The sequence below is a fragment of the Artibeus jamaicensis genome, unplaced genomic scaffold (genome assembly GCF_021234435.1).
Source record: "Artibeus jamaicensis isolate MK-2021 breed Jamaican fruit bat unplaced genomic scaffold, CSHL_Jam_final contig_540, whole genome shotgun sequence".
NCBI classification, from domain to species: domain Eukaryota; kingdom Metazoa; phylum Chordata; class Mammalia; order Chiroptera; family Phyllostomidae; genus Artibeus; species Artibeus jamaicensis.
Window position 1 is genome coordinate 1,280,866 of NW_026521879.1, and position 18,817 is coordinate 1,299,682.

Genomic DNA, 18,817 nt, shown 5'->3' on the forward strand with positions numbered 1-18,817 from the left:
AGTTGGGCTTGGCTGAGAGACAACAATATATTAGCATCCCACTCTCACAAATGATGATCGCCTGATGGCGACACTCAGCTGTTGCCAATATTGTAAACATGTCTGTTCAATCTGTTTACATTCCCTCTGAGCTGGCACAGCTTTCCTAATGCCTATGTTAATAGCAAGGTAGAAGTGCAATAACAAATAAATTCCATTTGGTCTACAGCTGAAAGCCGTGGGAAGTAGCCATCTAAGGCTTAAAACCAATTTCCATTTAGTTTCAATTTCTCTTCTAACAGAAAGAATTTCTGCTACTGAAATTACTTTGAAAATCACTACATAATCAAGTTTATTTTCCTAGTCATTTTTGGCTTGTTTTCCCAATATAATTAAAATTTAATTATTCCCGATCTCCTCACTTAAATATATAAAAGTTTCTCTCCTATGACAATTTCACACTTATTTATTAAGAATAAATCTGGGGACTCCTGCTAAGATGGAGGCATATGTGGAAGCACTACACCTTCTTGCACAACCAAGTTTAAAAACAACAAAGTTTTAGCAACAAAAATGCAGCCAAACCACAGAAAATTGAACTACATGGAAATCTGACAACAACGAACCATTCAGCCAAACCAGTAAGAGGGGCAGAGCCAGCAGCAGAGTGGGGTCGGGCAGGAAAGATCCACCAGACCACCCAAGCGGGCAACCCAGGTGCGCCAGCAGCTGTGGGTGGATCCCAGGTGTGGAGAAGTGGTCGGACCCACTGAGGACACAAGGCAGTGGACCCACTGAGGGCTGATCGCAGTCACACATTCACCCACAGATAAACCGGTGAAGGAGCCAGCAATGAGACTGACCGCGCAGGCCCCAGTGGCAGGAAGCGGCAGAGGGACCCACCATTGTCCCTCTCTGACCCCACCCCCACATACAGCATCACAAACCAGCGACCTGGGTGGCCCTGCCCTGGTGAACAACTGAGGCTCTGCTCCTTATACATAACAGGCGCGAACAAAACATTATGGCTCAAGAACTCAAAGCCCCAGAGCCCGTAACTCTAAGTGACGCAAAACTTTCAGATGCACAGTTCAAAACACTGGTCATCAGGATGCTCACAGAACTGGTTGATTTTAGTCACAAATTAGAGGAACATATGAAGGCTAAACTAATTGAAACGAAGGGAAATGCACAGGAAACCAATAGTAATGGAAAGGAAACTGGGACTCAAATCAAGGAAGTAGACCAGAAGGAAGGAAAAAATGACCAACCAGAAAAGAATGAAGAAACAAGAATTCAAAAAAATGAGGAGAGGCTTAGGAACCGCCAAGACATCTTTAAACGCTTCAACATCCAAATTACAGGGGTACCAGAAGGGGGAAAGGAACAGCCACCAGTGGAAAACTTTTATCTGAACAAATAATAAAGGAGAACTTCCCCAATCTGGCAAAGGAAATAGAATTCCAGGAAATCCAGGAAGCTCAGAGAGTCCCAAAGAAGTTGGACCCAAGAAGGAACACACCAAGGCACATCATCATTACATTAGCCAAGATTAAAATGAAGGAGAGAATCCTAGAAGCAGCAAGAGATAAGGGGACAGTCACCTACAAAGGAGTCCCCATCAGACTGTCAGCGGATTTCTCAAAAGAGACCTTACAGGCAAGAGGGGGCTGGAAAGAGGTATTCCAAGTCATGAAATACAAAGACCTACAACCAAGATTGCTCTATCCAGCAAAACTTTCATTTAGAATGGAAGGACAGATAAAGTGCTTCTCAGATAAGATCAAATTCAAGTTCATCATCGCCACGCCCTTATTATATGAAATGTTAAAGGGACTTACCTAAGAAAAAGAAGATAAAAAATATGAACAGTGCCCTCTCCAATTTTCTCTCCCTCTCTCCTTCCCTTCCCCTCTAAAGATAAATAAATAAAGTCTTTAAAAAAAAATATGAACAGTGAAAGGACAGCAAACTCACAGTTATTAACAACCACATCTAAAACAGAAGCAAACTAAGAGGACAGCTAGATCAGGAGCAGAACCATAGCAATGAAGATCACATGGAGGGTTAGCAACAGGGGAGTGGGAGAAGGAGAAGGGGGGAGAAGGTACAGAAAATAAGTAGCATAGATGGTAGGTAGAAAATAGATAGGGGCAGGGCAAGAATACTAGGGGAGATATAGAATCTAAAGAACTTGAGACATGTGGTCATAAACTAAAGGGGGGAATGGTGGGGGAGGGGGTGTGCAGGGTGAAGGGGAAAAAAAAAGAACAAATCTTGTCAGTGTAGGGCTGCCAAATTCAGCAAATAAAAATACAGGAATGTTGATTTAAATTTGAGTTTCAGTTAAACAATGGAGAATGTTTTAATACATTATATCTTAATATTGTATGGGACACACTTACACTAAAATATTATTCACTTTATCCAGAATTCAAATTTCTTTTGGATGTCCTATATGTTACTTGGGGAACCTAAATTATTTTAACAACTTGAATCCATAATTCAACAGATGGTCAAATTCATGACCACAGTGCACCTGAAGTGTTTTCCTGTGGGTGTCCTCTTATGCTGAAGAGTTGTTTTTTTGAGAGATGAAGGTGGGATGGGAGGGTAGGGTAGTTAAAAAGCTCTGTTTTGAGGCTTTCTCACTTTTTTTTGATCAGTCTGATGAGTAACAGCATTGTGATTGCTGGAACAGCATCACAGCCCAGTTGCCAGCTCTTTTTTAGCAACCATTTAAGAGATAAGGTTCTCAGAGATACTGATTGTCTTAAAAAAAATTCCTGCTAATCTGGCTTACAGGTCTTTACATGAAACAAGACTTTGACTATAGGAAAATGGATAGGTTGAACTAAATGCATTCTGTTTGTTTAAATATTTACATCTAAAATAAAAATAAGAGGCAGCTCTCTCTACAGATCATGCCCACACATTCCCCCACAGTCCCCCTCTCCCCACACCTAGTCCTTGACTCTTTCCTCCTAGGTTCCGAGGGACCCTCTTTTGTTTTTGTAACTTGTTCCCTGGCTCACTTCTTCCATGGTTCACTTCTTCTACCTCTTTGGCATTCTAAATAAAAGTTTGCTTCTACTTAAAAAATAAAAAACAAATAAATAAAAGTGAGAAATGTCCTTAAATTTTTTTTAACAGAATAAAATGCTAAAGGGCATAAAGAAAGAAATCATGAGAGCTGCCTTGCAAACATGTGCCAAAGACCTATAAGATCACGTCATATCTTAGCTTCCCTGCATTTCATAAGCCATTCCCTTTGTAGTCTAAACCTATCTAATAGCCAGGCTCCTCCTGTGAAGTCTCACTCTTCACCGCCCTCCAGGCACCATCCAGACATCCCACGTGCTGGTCACCCATATTCACATTGTTCTAATTTTCTGTCCATTATTCAATTTAGTAAACGTGTATTAAAGCAACAGGCAAGGTGAATGGCTCATATTATCAAGTTGTTTGTAGTCTGGTAGTTTTATCTGGTTATAAAAATATGAAATTTATAATAAGGGAAATGCACTGGACTACAAAGGTTAAGAAGCATCCATTAGAGACATCAGTAAAGCCCAAGGAAAACAGGCTCGGCAGTCAGAAACATTAAGGCCGTTATTGCCGAGTGACTTTGGACATATTACTGAACCTTTCTGAAAGTCACTTATAATTGTCTTCAGTAGATTATTGTCATCAGGTTTAAAACAAAAGATTATAGGGAAAATGTTTTATACAATATGTTTAGCACTTAGGAAAAGGCACCAACTATGGAGTGAAAAAGTGATGTAACTGGGTGGCCATGGTCTGCACACCAGGTTCTCCATTTCCTAGCTATGCAAACTTAGGCAAATCCGTGCTTCATGTCCTCATCTATATGATGGCAATAATAATAGCATCTATCTCATTAGAATTGTGGAAAGGACATAATTGATCAATTCATGTAAAACTTTATATAAAAAAGTTCATGTAAACCTCTGCAGCATCTGTAAGTACCTGAGAAATGCTCACTGCTTTGATTATCGACATCATCTTTGCCATCATTATAATTTCAGGAGGCAGTATTTTGGACAAGTCTTTTTTGTTTGTTTACATTTGCTTGTTGGGTATTTCATTATTTCTTATTAAATGTATTGGTCTGACATTGGTTATTAATAAAACTTATCTAGGTTTCAGGGGTACAATTCTATAATACGTCATCTGTGTATTGTATGGTGTGTTCGCCACCCCAGGTCAAGCCTCCTTCCATCACCATGTATCCCCCCTTTATCCTCTTCTTCCTCCCCCTTCCCGTCTGGTAATCACCATAATGCTCTCTGCCAATGAAGTTTTTTTGTGTGTATGTTTGTTTGTTTGCTTCATCCCTTCACCTCTGTGAATGAGCTGGAAGTACTGAAACAAAAATACTATAAGAAATTCCCAGCAAGGAGACAGAAAGTATAAGAGCGGGGAAAAATGGAGTAAAACAAGTTTGTTCAAGACTCAGAAGATGCAGTGTGACCAGAGAATAACAAAGTAGGTAAGAAAGCTAAAAATGGAAGCCAAACGCTTGATTGCAGAGGAAACTGGTACAAGACTGAGGCACCACTAAAGACTTCATTACCCAACCAGGAGTCTTTCAAGGTTTTGGAACACTGTTGCATTATATTAACTATTGCATTGGTTTTGGGTAAATCAGAGGAAACAGAGGCGGGAAGTTTTGTTAGGGGGATCTGCACTGTGTCAGTAAGGACTCAGGAGAACTTGAATCTGGACATGCCAAATAAGAGTAGAAAAGAGGGGACAGGTTCCTGAGCTTGTGGATCCAGAACTTACAGGACTTGGCAACTGCTTAGACAAGGAGGTTCTGAAAAGGAAACCAGAGAAGAAACTGCCTGAGAAGCAGATCGGAGGCAGATTGATTATGAGTGACAAATAATTGGGAGTTGAGACCCCAGATCATTCTTTAGCAAGGGGAAAGTTGTGTTGGGTTCACACAAAGTGAGGTCTGGAAACTAGCTATGATAAGAGAAGCAGCCCAATGGCAATGGGGAATGAAACATCACAGGCAGTCAATGGGAAGGAAAAACCAAGATGCACACACTGAACAGCAATGCACCAAAAGCTGCTTTGTGAAAAAGAGTGAGACCAACAAGTAAAGGGGGATGGGATGAAGTCTTATCAATCTACGTGGTCATCCTCCTGGAGGAGGTGCTAGGCCCCTGGGGCTGAGCTTGGAGCTCCTCTTCTGCCTCAGAACACCTGGTGCAAACTCTATTCAAGGTCTTATCAAAAGCAGTGGGATTGTCTATCATACACACTGGTCTCTTGGCAGAAACTAGTATTGCCTGTATTCTCAGTAAATATTTGAAGAACAAATGAATGAACAAGTCAATGGCCCTTAGAACCTCAGCCAACCATGTCACCTTTACATCGTAAAGCTCACACACTAGCCTTTCATGGACACATTTCTGACTCATCACACCTCCAGTAGAGACCAAATTACTTTCTTTGTCCATTCGCTTCACTAGCATTCAAGCAGAATAATGAGATGCATACATGGTTTTCAAAATATGTTCTTAAAAGCCTTCCTTACATGGAACATGCTATCCACCCCACCCCATTCCACAGTCCAGGGAACATCCAGTCATATGAGTTGGAGGAGGGGAAATATAGCAATCATACTTAAGCTGGCTGTATAAATAAAACATCATTGTGAGATTGTGGTTTTAAAAGGTTTTTTTCTTTTAGTTTAAAATACTTTATCCATCCTTTAAGGTATCAGTTTCATATGAAGTGAGTCCTTTAGTTTATGTTTAAATTACTGTCCAAATATCTTAAACAGCAAAATAAAGTTCATTTTCTATCATTCTTCTCATTAAAAGTGCAGAGAAGTGAGGCACTGGGCACGTTCCCCTTCTCTGGGTGTGGTTTATTTTCTGCAGCAGAGTCTGTTTTCTAAAAATGGACCTAAAGAGTTATCTCCCACCAAAATCCAAGGAAAACATTAACACAGGTTGCCCCTACAAAATTCAAAGGTTCAGTTCAGCATCACGCTAAGATTCCATTTTAATCGGCTTCGGGTGGGAGCCAGTCAAGCACTGGTGTGCAGAAGCTGGCTCCTGAGAGCCAATTTGTGCTCATCTCTCCCCACCTCTGCATTCACTGATACCATGTTGGTAGCCTAAAATCCATCATGCTGGGAGTATTAACCTCACAGAAACCTGCAAATGCTACAAATCAGGGATTTTTTTTCTGCCCAGATCCAGCAATCGAGCACACAGAAATGTATGTTCCCCACAAGGAATTAATGCACAACTAGAGAACTACTGCACAGAACAGAATATACTCAATGAATTAATTTTGAGAGACATCTGACACACCTGCAAATATATTAGCAGCCTTAAGACCTGGTGCCACTAACATGTAATATTTTATATATTCAATGCACTTCAAAATATCTCTGTGTAAGCTATATTTTCATTTGACTCGAGTTTTTAAAATTAAAAGAGTTTGCTAATATTTTAATTAAAAGTTTAAGCACAGATTTTTGTAATCATAGAATTTGAGTGCCAAAGGGAATTAAAGAAGTAATTTAGCCCAACTCTTTCAGAATTAAAAAATAAAAAACCACTAAGACCATAGAAACAGAGACTCACTTATATCCACTAACCTATACAAAGGCAGTGCCAGGATCGTAACATCTGTCTGCTACCCGACCACCTGAATCTCCATATGAGTTTATATGGCAGATTTGTTTTTAAAAAGAGAAGAAAAATAAATAGCCCCATTATGACTTCTCCGTTCCAATTCTGAGGGACGTGTTGAGTGGTAGTAAGGCCCATGACACGAGGAAAAAACTCATACTTTTGAATGAAAATGTCAACACACAGCCTAAGTGAAATAATTAAGTAGAACACATGTTTCCATACCTCATCATCTGAGTAAAGAAAATACGTGTACTAAAATTGTGTGTCATGGAAAAAAAAGCTTCCCTCCTCACAGGATGTTGAATAATTACCACAGATTAGAGTGCTGCTGTCACAGTTCCCTGGTCACATAATCTTGGGCACTGATGAAAAAATAACACATCACTGAATGGCCTGTTTAACAGCAACAGAGAAGATAGAAACACATACCCAGGCGAGAAGCAACAGGTTTCTCTTCACTGTTCCACAGTATCCTAACATCCCCACAATGATAAGGAAACAGCAAACAGCAATCATGACTGGATGAACCACAGGAAAGTAAGTCAAGATGACGGCCTCCTCTACCCTGAAAGAACAATAATGTCACATTACAAAGAAAATATAATCAAAAGCACCCAATATGTGGTACAAGACACAAGTATGATTTGCATTAATAATCTTTAAATCATCACACCTCAAAGCTAATGGCTGTATTGCTATTTTCAGAATCACTGTGCTACCCCCAATGTGCTTGCTTGTTCTACTTTTGTTTCATTTTGTTTAGTTGTTTATACGTTTTGGTACAGTCCAACTTTAACTCATTTAAAATATAAGATAAGGGTCCTTAGTAAGAAGTTGATCCACTAGGAGCTCTGAAGCCTCGATCTAAAGAAACTACATCAGACCCTTCGCTGTTTCCCAGCTGAGCAGACCCTTCTCCCTCCTCTTCCCAGACCTGGAGCCCCACTTGCAGCACTTTCTCCCCAAAGACAGAGCCTTCCCAAATGTGAAAGGGAAGCTGGTTCATATTGAAAAAAATCAAGGAGAAGAGATGATTTTTGCTAGAAAACTATGAAAAAATTCATTAACCACAACCATACAAGTAATGAGAGTAACAAAAATTACCATTACTACACTGTGTTGAGGACTTTACAAATATATATTTCAAATATATATCTCAGTTAATCCTTAGGACATTTCAGAATGGAATATATTACATTCCCCATTCAGAGATGAAAAATTTGAGGATAGAAGAAGTTGAGTAATTTGTTCCTAGTGAAGACAGTGGACCCACATTTGAAATTTGAGAAGAAAATGGCATTTCTGGGTTTGGTTTTCATTAGCTAAGAATATGAAGGTAACAAGGTTGGTGATGATTTTTATAGAGCAAAGTAGCTCTGCTGTCCTCTATATGCAAATATGTCAGAGCCAATACACTGTTAGGAGGAAAGGAATGTTCTCTTAGGACCGTGTTGCACCTTAATGAGAGTGTTAGAAAATGCAAGTGGCTGTGGCAAAGGTTGCAATGGGCAGGGAAAGCTTTCCAAGTGAACAGAAGCCAGTTCAATACCCTCTGAGTGGCTGAGGGCCAAGTTACCTAGAAACTAATGCCTGAGAAAACCTGATGAAAAAAATTTATCATTACTTGCAAAGCCTACCTCGTTTCTGCAGTTAAAGTCAGAACATTATTTAGGTAGTCCCTCATCCAAGCAGAAACCGCCAACACACTGATGGACATTAACTAGAGAGAAAAAAATACAGACTTGTTACTAAGGACTTAAATGACATTCTCTGCCAGATTAATAGTAAAAAAAGAAAAAAATGATTGTTGTTGCACAATCATTATGCTTTTTCCTAAATACCATTTACTACCTGCTGAAATTTACTTTTACTTTAAATATCTGCCATTTCATTTTGTAATCTCAATACAGCCATTAATTAGGATGTCACCAAATAGAATATATATATAGCTAAACTGTTAAATGACTGATTCCAGGTCCAGGACAGGAACTGCATGTGATGAAGAGGCCACAAAACAACTAAATTATTAAATGTACAAGATATGCCCAAAATGTCATATGTAAAAGCAAGGGAGCAATCGAATACTAATGATGTTGTCAAAAAAAGCCACAGGTGCTAACTTGGAAGAGCTTCCATTGGCTAATGTTTGAACAATTTGAACATCAAAATAATAGCAATAATAATAATAAATGCAATGTTTTGAAACAACAAATATGCTAAAAATCTATAAATTCATATTCACTTAAACAAAATTCACTGGTGGCCTTTGTAGAATGTTGGGTACTCAATTCATTATTCAAAAAAATGATTAGAATCCAATATTTGTCCTAGCTTTCCTATAAAAACTAAAGAACCAAAGACTTAATGAAAGTTATTACGGATGAACATCTGCTAATATGTGAAGAAAGCATGTTAGAGTAATACTATTTAACAACCCCTTCTGAATAATAAATTTCTAGGCTAAGATCCTCAATGGCTGCCAAAATGATCAGATCAGTGGTTCTCAATCATGTCTGTGCATCAAAATCACCTAGGACTATAAAAAAATTACTGAGCCCAGATCCACCCTGGGCTAATTGTTGAACATGGGGCCTGAGCATCAGAAATGTGTAAATACCCCAAAGATGTTCTAACATGTAGTAAGGGCTGAGAATCACTACATTATGTGAAAATTTAGAATGCAGAGAGCAGGCCAATGTAAAATATCAGACCCCACTGATCAGTCTTAGTAGGAGAAAACCAGATGTCTCCCAACATGACACAATGAGAAGTACACAGAGGTACCTTTGAAATACTCTTACCAAAAAGTCAAACCTGAATTGACTCAAGCGCCTAGCTGTATTAGTTCATAGGAAATACAGGGGATAGATTTAAACTTGTTAAATGCCCCCGTGGGGATGTAATCAAGAATATGAGAAACGTACAGGACAAATAATCTAATTTCTTCAATTAAAAAAATAAAATGGCAAGTAGGGAAAAAAAGAAGAAAGAAGAAACCATAACAAATTAAAAACAATTTAAGAAGTTGCCCAATATGACATATTGACCTGGTATAAATCTTATTCAAACAAACCAACCACAAAGAAACATTTACAAAACTGGGGATAAACATGACTGGATACTTGAAAATATTAATAAATCATTGTTTATTATCTCAGATATAAAAATAGCATTATTTTTTTAAAGATCCTTATGATTTAGAGATATATGCTGAATGATTCAACAAATGACCGTGATGCAACGGGGTTAAATGGGAAGTGGGGGCTATGCTGACAATTGCTGAAATGGCTGGTTGGGGATTAATTATACTGTGTTTTCTACTTTTGTATATGTTTTAAATTGTCCAAAATTCAATTCTTTAAAAAGGCAACCATCTAGACCAAGTTCAAAATGAGTCTTCCTTGAAAGCTCTTCTAAAAGCTGAGGGTCAAAACCCCCAAGTTCTGAGGATCTTCCCTTTTTTGATGAAAGTTTTTCTAAAATGTACCTTATACTTATCTTTTTAAGCGTAATACAGTGAAATTCTACTTCATTTGATTTTTAATAATTTCTGGCACCTTAATAAATATATTACCATTATCTGTTACAAATTTAGCTTTAAATGCTGAAATAATATACAATACAGGAATGTGTCTGTACTGACTCAAGCAGTGGCCATAAAACATGCTTTCTGGAAAAAGACTCCAAGGTAAGTAACACATGTAGAGCTCTGTGACCTCTTGTACAAGTGAAGCAGAGACACCTGCTTGGAAATCCATTAGTGAATTCACTCGCCCTTCAATCAGTTGCAAATATTTCTCAGCACCTACTATCTGCTCTGCACTGTCTGTGCTCAATTCGGAGACCCAACAATGAATCAGAAAAGCAAGATCTCAGATTTTGAGAAGCCTCATGTGGGACACAAGAAATAAATGTATAAACCAGGTAATTACAGACTGTGGTAGAGCTGCAATCCAAATCCAGGCCTTCGGTCTTTGGAGCTTTACCTTCAGTCATTAACTGCCTTCCAAGTTTAGATACAAGCATGAGAATTCCACAGCTGGTGAGGAGAGCAGCCTGCAGAGCACGCAGGCTTCCTTTCAAAAGGGGAGGCAGCCAGGGTGGAGCTGGAAGAGGTAATCTGTGGTGTCTGAATGTCTGAACTGCATTCATTGGTGAATGGGGCTCAGGAGCCAATGGCCAAAACAGGTTAGGAACCCTGGGACCACAGTTCAGAGGAGAATTAGGTCAGTTATCACCACCCTTATTACTGTTGGGAATGAAGAACAGATTGCAACCTAATAAAAGTTAGCCAGTGGGTCCGCCACAGTGTATTAACCATGCTTCTAGCTTCTATAAACTTGATATTTTAACATCTGTTCCACACACTTATGCTGGACACACCTCGGTCTGGACAAACTGATAATATGCCTGAGTTACCTTGCCTTGGCAGCCTGCTTTCCACCAGCCCTTGGAACAAGTCCTTCTCCCAGGACCAGCTCTCCATTTTCAAGTACAACCCAACCAATCCAGAGGCCATACCCTCACCACCTTTACTGAGGGAGCTCTCTCACTCTGGGCCACTCTACACCTGCCCTGATCACTCCAAGGTCCAGTGATAGACAACTAGAGGCACTCCCTATACTCCAGAAGCTGCTGAAATTATTTGAACTAGCTCATCTAAAACCTACTTACCCTGCCTTGCCTGTTCCTTCTCAAAGAAGCCACAAAAATACCTGCCCAGTCCCGCCACTTCTGTGCCCTGTGATGGGTGCCAGTGCTTCCTGTCTTGGCCCGCTGTGATGAGACATGTACTCTCCTGGGATCTGTGAGTATAATAAACTAACTTTCAATGCCAGTCATCTCCTGATGTGTTGGCCTTACCATACCTAAATAATAATAGAACCTACTGAAACACACTGGCCTAGCAGGGGACCACTCACTACCTAATTAAATCTGAGGCTATGTGTTCTTTCTCTTGGCTATATATGGGTCTTTGTAAGATTAATGGAGACAAGAAGGTCTATGAATGTGCTATTTTATTTGATCACCTCAAAATCTCTTGCAGTTATACATCTCTCCTCTATCATTTTTCAAAGTAATAATTGATCTTGGTTTCCTCGTTCTCTACTTTTTTATAAGCTGTTTACCCAATTTTCAATATCACGGCTCTAAGGTGTCAAAAATTATCAGATGCTTCATTTGTATAATATATTATCAGTGGTTGTAATTCTACATAGTCCTTCCATTTGTAACCAAAAAGTGTATTTATTATTAATGGCATATGCCAAAATATTTCTAGTATGATAGAATGGTTAAGAGAATGGATTTTGAAGTCACTCTTCTATCCAGAAAAATATGTACTGATCAGCTGCTCTTTGCCAAGTACTATGCAATGTGATGGAGGTACAAAGATGGGTAATAACAGACACCAACTCCATTCTACAGTGACATTTACGAAGTGAAGAGGACATACACATTAATCAACTCATCAGAGAAATAAATGTGTAACTGCAAACTGTAGTAAATACTGGAGAAGAATAATACAAGTTTTTATAAGAACTCCCTTTGGGGTCACTGACCTATTCCATGGAGTCAAAGGGAATTCTTTAAGAACACTGAAATCTGAAGAATAATTATCAAGTTCATTAGGGAAAGGAAGATTCAAAAGAACATTTCAGTCACAAAGAACAATAAAGGTCCCGGGGTAGAAAGTATCACATGTTCAAAGAAGGGAAATTGGCGCACAGTAAGAATAGACAGCCAGGCAGGGGCAGATCATAGAGTATTAGAGGTCATTTTAAGCCATAACAACTTGACCAGTAGGACTATGGGAAGCCATCAAATCAAAAAGCCTCGGTTTGAACACCAGTTCTGCTCCTTTTCAGCTATATGACTTTGGGTCTTCATTTAATCTTTCCTAAGCCTCAGTTTCCTCACATATAAAATGTTATAAGAGGATTTATATGATGAAAAACAGAGTAGAATTCTAATATATATTATCTATTATTAACTCAAGTCACTTCTGACCTCAGGGCTTTCTCTTAATCTTTCTGTCAGCTTAAGAGACAAGTCAACTGCAAAACCAGTCCAGAAATGGAGCCTTCATATATTTGAAGGTCTAACAAAGGGCAAAAGCACAATGACATAGCCACCTACTAGACTTCCATGGCCGTTCTTTATTTTGACTTCTGTAAAATTGCTCATGTCCACTCTTCTGGAAACCTACGTGCCCCCCCCACCACCACTTTTCCTCTCTCAGTACATGGTATAGTCAACACTTAATAACAGAAACTGGCAACTGGCAACTTGGCAGGCAGGCTGAACCTCTCCCTCTTCCTCAGTTCTGCATCTAATTACTTGCAAGTCTGGCAGCCGGTCTGGTGAATCCCTGCCCCTTTCCTGCCACTCCTGGCCAGTGCATGCCCTCAATCTCTGGCCAGACAATTACAATCACCTTATAATAGAACTCTCCCACTCACAGACTACAGCTCAAATTCATACTTTTATTAGCTTTATAAAACAAAGATCAAGTTCTTCAGCTTATACAGCCCTAACAGCGGCCCTTTGTGGCTCCTCCCCCACTCTCACTTCCACTTCACCCAACTCTCTCCTGGAGAATAAAGTTGAAGGCATTCAGCAGGGCACACAGCCCTCTTCAGTCATCCTTTGACTTACCCCCTCAACTTGTTTCCTGCCCACTCCTTCCCACACGCATTCTGTACACGAATGACAAAAAACCTGCTGGCACGTGTTCAGGATGCACCATGCACATCTCCCAGAGCCTCCGTGCCTGTGCCCATACAGTTCCCTCTGCAGTGCTACCTTGCCCCAGCTTTCCCACCCCCGTGGGCAGAGCCACCTTATCCTGGAAGACCAGTTCAAACACCAGCTAGAGTGTGAAGACACTCTCCAACACCCTCCCTCCCCAGTCAGGGCCCATGTACAGACTTCACCGAGCAGTTATCTACTGTTTCCTGTTTTCACCCACCTGCCTCACTCTTCCAGAGGACACAAACCACTGCTCACGGTCCCGTCAAATAGCAGAGTACCAGGCTCCACAGTGAGGCTTAATACATTAGATGAATGAATGAATGAGAAAAAGTAAAGGGAGATGATTTCAATGTGCTAGATAAGCTAAATATTAGAAAGCTTGAGAAAAATTACTACATGCTTTAAGAAAATGAAGCTTTCTATCACCAGAAGTTTTCCAGTAGAGAGGTGTTTGCTGAATTACAAGACCAAAGATTTATATATCAGGTCAGAAACTGGCTTAAGTGTTCTCAAAAATCCTTTAAACTTCACACTTTGTGCCCTACTTGGGCATACTGTATTTTTCACAGCAGTTACACAGCACTGTAGCTATCTACAGAACATTAGTCAAAAGAAATTATATCAACCCAAAGCCTTATCTTCTAGTAAACAAGGCACTCTGAGAATAACTGAGTTTTATTAGAACATTGTTTCCATCCACATTAAATGTCTGAGAACAGTTTCATTCTCAAAAAGTGATTTTACTCACCAGGGTTGAGAAAATAGTAACAGCAGCAACAAACATAGTGCAAGCTATAGCACGAATCTAAACTGAAGTGAGATGAGGTCACCTGATGTATTCTAATCCTGCTGATGTATTAAATCTAGAAGAACAAATTATGCGAGTAATTCAGGACCTTGCTAATCATGGTATTTTCTACTAATATTCAAAATTAAAATAATTCTTTAACTCTCATTTATGATGATTAAATTATTAGGAACACTGCAGTTATCATATGTTATTAGGCTTATAGCTCCTTGTATTTTCTCCCTTATTGCAAAATATTATTTGCCTTTCAAGGAAATGTTTAGTAAATAATACAAATATTACTTCAGAGAGATATATTTAATATATTACCTGTAGGACATTTGCCACTTCTGTCTTACAAAACATTTAGTAAATGTTAGCTCTCAACAAATACTTATAAGTGTGAAAATTTCCGTGTAGGAGATATATATTCTGGTTCTGCTTGAATCTAATTATATAAAAACAAGTAGTGAATCATGTTGTTTTCTAAATCAGAATTTTATGTGCATTCCATTCCCAAATTATCTATAGTTTCCACCAAATAGTAACGTCACAGTCAAAAAATGGATTTTTACATCCTTCTGCTATCTGCCACACATAATATATAGTCTCATATAAGGTGACAGTGACCACAATTATTTCTGTTCCAGGCTGACAGACGTCTAAAGCCACCTACTTGAAATTATCCTTTCATACCAGATCGTGAGAAGCAGCAGACTGTGAACGGGTGAGAATGTAGTGACAGTTCTGTCTCTGAAGAGAACCTGGAGAGGCAATACAAATGTTCCCAACTTCTGCTTGCTCATCTTAAAAATGGAGAAAATGGACTAGGTCCTTTTTAAATTCCCTTTTTTTCTTAAAAAAATTCAAATTGCTATTTACTGAGATGTAAAGGTCAGTCCATCCTGGCTTTTGTGGAGGCTCACAGCCAAGTACTTCCCAGCAGCAGGTCTGTTTCCTGCCCACTCTCCTCCACCTTTTGGTCCGTTGGTACCTAACCAGTTTCCCTTCTACCTGGGATGAGCAACAGAAGGCAAGCAAAGTAAAGTAACACCATTTGAGAATGCTGTGGGGAAAAAGGCACTGTAAATGATGGCTGAAATGAGTTCTGGAGGTCGCTTCTGCGTATCACTTAACCACCAACATCTACTAATTGGAGCTGAGTAAATCAATAGCACCCAGGAGCTGCTCTGACTAACAATTTCTATCAGTCAGCATGCTGCCCTGTGCACAGGGAGACCATACATCCTGCACTGGCCAGGCTTTAAGCCTCTGTTGTCCTGGAATAATTAGTCATAGCAACATCCCCTTCCCTTCACTGCCAAAACTGTCCTGGTTTCCATGACAAGTTATCTGATCACCCTTTAGGGACCACAGGTCAAAGAAGGGTAAAATGCCTTTTTCTGCAGCGCAATTCCTGTGCAGACCAATGAGAGTCAAGTCCACTTTCACTTCCCCAACAGCTCCATGGTGCTTACTGTCGGAGGAAAGAATGACTGAGGGGCTACGGCAGCAGGAATGTGCTCCAAAGAGCCCTCCTCGCTCTTCTCCTCAGAAGGTGTCCCCTTAAGCACGCAGTTTGCCCCTCTTTGCCCTGCTGAGCCATCCTATAAAAAAGAAATGTATCAGCTTTGCCCCTGAGACTCAAGTTTATTTAGAGTTGATTTCTAAAAGGCAGTAACATTTGTTGGAGGGTTCTCCACTATTCCCTAGGAAGAGTTAAAGAAAACTGGAAGCCTGACATAGTGTAAAGTTGGGGGCATCTTTTAGAAAGTAGCACTTTGATGTGACTATGTAAATGCTGTGGGAATGCAACCGTCCACGTCCCAGAAAGCCCTTCAGGGTCTGCGTGGGTCCGGCACACGAGGTTCACTACAGATCGCTGATGGAAAAGAACAGCATTGTTCCTATTTCTTCTCCCTTGCACTTATTTCGAAAGCCTGAACCAGATTTCCTGTCCACTTTTTAGGCTTTCTCTTTATATTACATCCGGGTAGTTCCTCTCCATTGCTACTATCTTTAGTAATTGGTAAGTGAAAAACAATGGTTCTTATCTACTAACGAGAAATGCCAGCTTAAAACTACAAATGTGATATCATTCTTTTAGAAAACAATACACATATTTGATGAACGTTGTGTTTAACAATTCCGGAAATTTCCAAAGAGAAGCATATTTATCCATATTTTAAGAGCAGAAAATTACCCTTGGCACTCATATCATAAATCCACAGATTTGTCTTTAAAATGGAGGAAAGCTTTCATTTATTTAAATAACATGCCATCTAAATAGTAAACGAGGGATAAATTTAAAGTAAAGATAACCCAATTCTTTGCTCCATCTTGGCCTGAGTGTGAACCATGGTCTCAGAAGGGTTCTAGGAGCAGTTTCCTCACGTGCTCCGGGTCCCGTGTGGTCTTTCCTGTGACAAACCCACCACACACTCAGGATGAAACTGGAATGTCTGGCATCTGCCTGCCAAACCCAGCATGGCTATTCAGGGATCACGCTTGTTCATAATGAGGGAGAGTCACCAGCAGATAGCAGGTCAAGGTGCCCGGACACGTAGTGATGAAGAGCACGCAGGGCGTCTGCGGTCCTGAGCGTGCTGTGGATTATTCCCTCTCAGACATGTCTGTGCTTCACACCTCAAAACATTAAATACTCAAGATACACATTTTTACATAAAAAATTCACTCTGATTTCCAATTCTCAGAACAGCAAAACAAAATTGTATACATCCCCAGTATTTTCCCGATTCAGATTTATTTTTCTTTTCTCTAAAATTCCTGTGGGGTAGCGAAAGGGAGAGGGTATGAGTAAAGCAGATATAGGCCAGGAAAAGTCCATTTAAAATGCTGAGTGAAGAGCAAAAGACTACAGTTCTTGATCTCAGAGGGAATGAAGACAGACTCCTCAATCTTAAAACTAGAGGCGAGAACAATCAATCGCCCATTCCATACTCAGGATGTGATGTCTGTTAGAAGAAGTGGGATTCGTATGCCATACTGGTTTGTTCTTTTAATTCCAATAAGAATGAAAAGAAAGGACAAAAGCCTTGCTCCTCAGGATGAGGCACTAAGACCAGCAGCATCAGCATCGTAGAAAAGCTTGTTAGAAATGCAGATTCTCAGGCCCAACCCACACCTACTGAATCTGCATTTTAACATACAGGAGGGCCAGGTGATTCGTCCACACATGGGTGTCTGTGATGCTCTTTGCTCTAGAGGACTTGGAGTGAGATATGGACAGCTAATCCCTGCCTACTGATGGTGTTTACTTCTTGGCTACAGCCCGGGCTGAGTGCCAGCCTGCAAACTAAAAGGTCACTGGTTTGATTCCTAGTCAGGGCACATGCCCAGGATGCGGGCCAGGTCCCCAGTAGGAGGTGCATGAGAGGCAACCATACATTGATGTTTTCCTCCCTCTCTTCCTCCCTTCCCCTCTTCCTAAAAATAAATAAATAAAATATTTTTTAAAAGTTACTTTTAAAAAAATATTATGGTTTTTCTTCAGATTGTATACATGTTTCGCATTTTACTTCTTTGCTGCAAATAAACTACACACTGTGTCCAGTACAACTCCACCTACACTCGGGGGGGGGGGGGGGGGGGAACACTAGACTTTGCATCTCTGTTCTGTTACTTACTAGCAAGTTACTGAACTTCTGGGAGTAACTTCCCTTGGTCAAACAAACAAACAACAATAAAAAATAACTATCTTTCAGGGCTTCTATGAAAGAGTAGTGTAAGGATGGCCAGGCATGTGCCTGGCACAAGGCAGAAAACAGCCTCTGATTTAGAGGTGGTAGGAAATCAAGGATCAGCAAACACTACTTTAACATTGAGAGAATAATGCCAATTTCCTCAAAGCTAGCATACACATTTCATACAATTCCGACAAAACTCTCACAGACACTTTTAATTGTACACAACAATCTTAAAGTCAGCATTGAAAAAGAAATCTTTAACCAAGACAAGAAAGGCAAGTGCTTTAAAAGAACCGAAGAACTTAAGAGAATGCATGAAATTCTAGAGAAGAATTCTATTAAAAACAACATACAGAAATGTGTTTCTTGTGCAGCAACAGAAAACATAAATGAAATCAACAAACAATAGTGCAAATCTAAATTTAAATATGAAAATACTTAATAAATACAAATTATGAAATACAAATTATGATATGTATATAAGTATATATGTATATATAAAATGATGCTGTGCTCACTGGTAGTGTGGGAAGTAAGAAATAAAGTAACAGTGAGACAACACTTTAAGCCGGAGATTTTCAACTGGTGTGCTGCATGCATTTTTAAAACATGCACTACCTACTTAGTCAGGAGCACAGACTTTCCCTTAGATTGTCAAATCAAAAATATAACAACAGCCAACACAACAATAGCCATCTGGTGTGAATGAATCAAAATTATACCTATCTTTTGTCAGATTGGCAAAAAATAGAATATATTTTTTGGTATGCCACAGAATTTTTGTAATTAAGTTTATGTGTGCCATGAGATGAAAAGGCTAAAAATCACTGATTTAAACCTTTCAGACTAGCAAACATTAAACTGTCCTAACACCACCAAGAGGGCAACAAATATTTGTTGCATGTAAT

The 18,817-nt window shown here is 39.6% G+C and overlaps 1 protein-coding gene across 2 annotated transcripts in view; it reads right to left on the reverse strand.

The window, feature by feature from the left end:
* TSPAN12 (tetraspanin 12) overlaps window positions 1-18,817 on the reverse strand; it is a 77,712-nt gene that overhangs the window by 53,258 nt on the left and 5,637 nt on the right. For both annotated transcript variants that reach the window (XM_037139668.2, XM_037139669.2), the window contains 2 exons: window positions 8,300-8,382; window positions 7,092-7,227 (listed from right to left, as the gene is read on the reverse strand). In XM_037139668.2, the coding sequence (XP_036995563.1) occupies window positions 7,092-7,227; window positions 8,300-8,382 (219 nt within the window). The remainder of the gene's footprint in view (window positions 1-7,091; window positions 7,228-8,299; window positions 8,383-18,817) is intronic.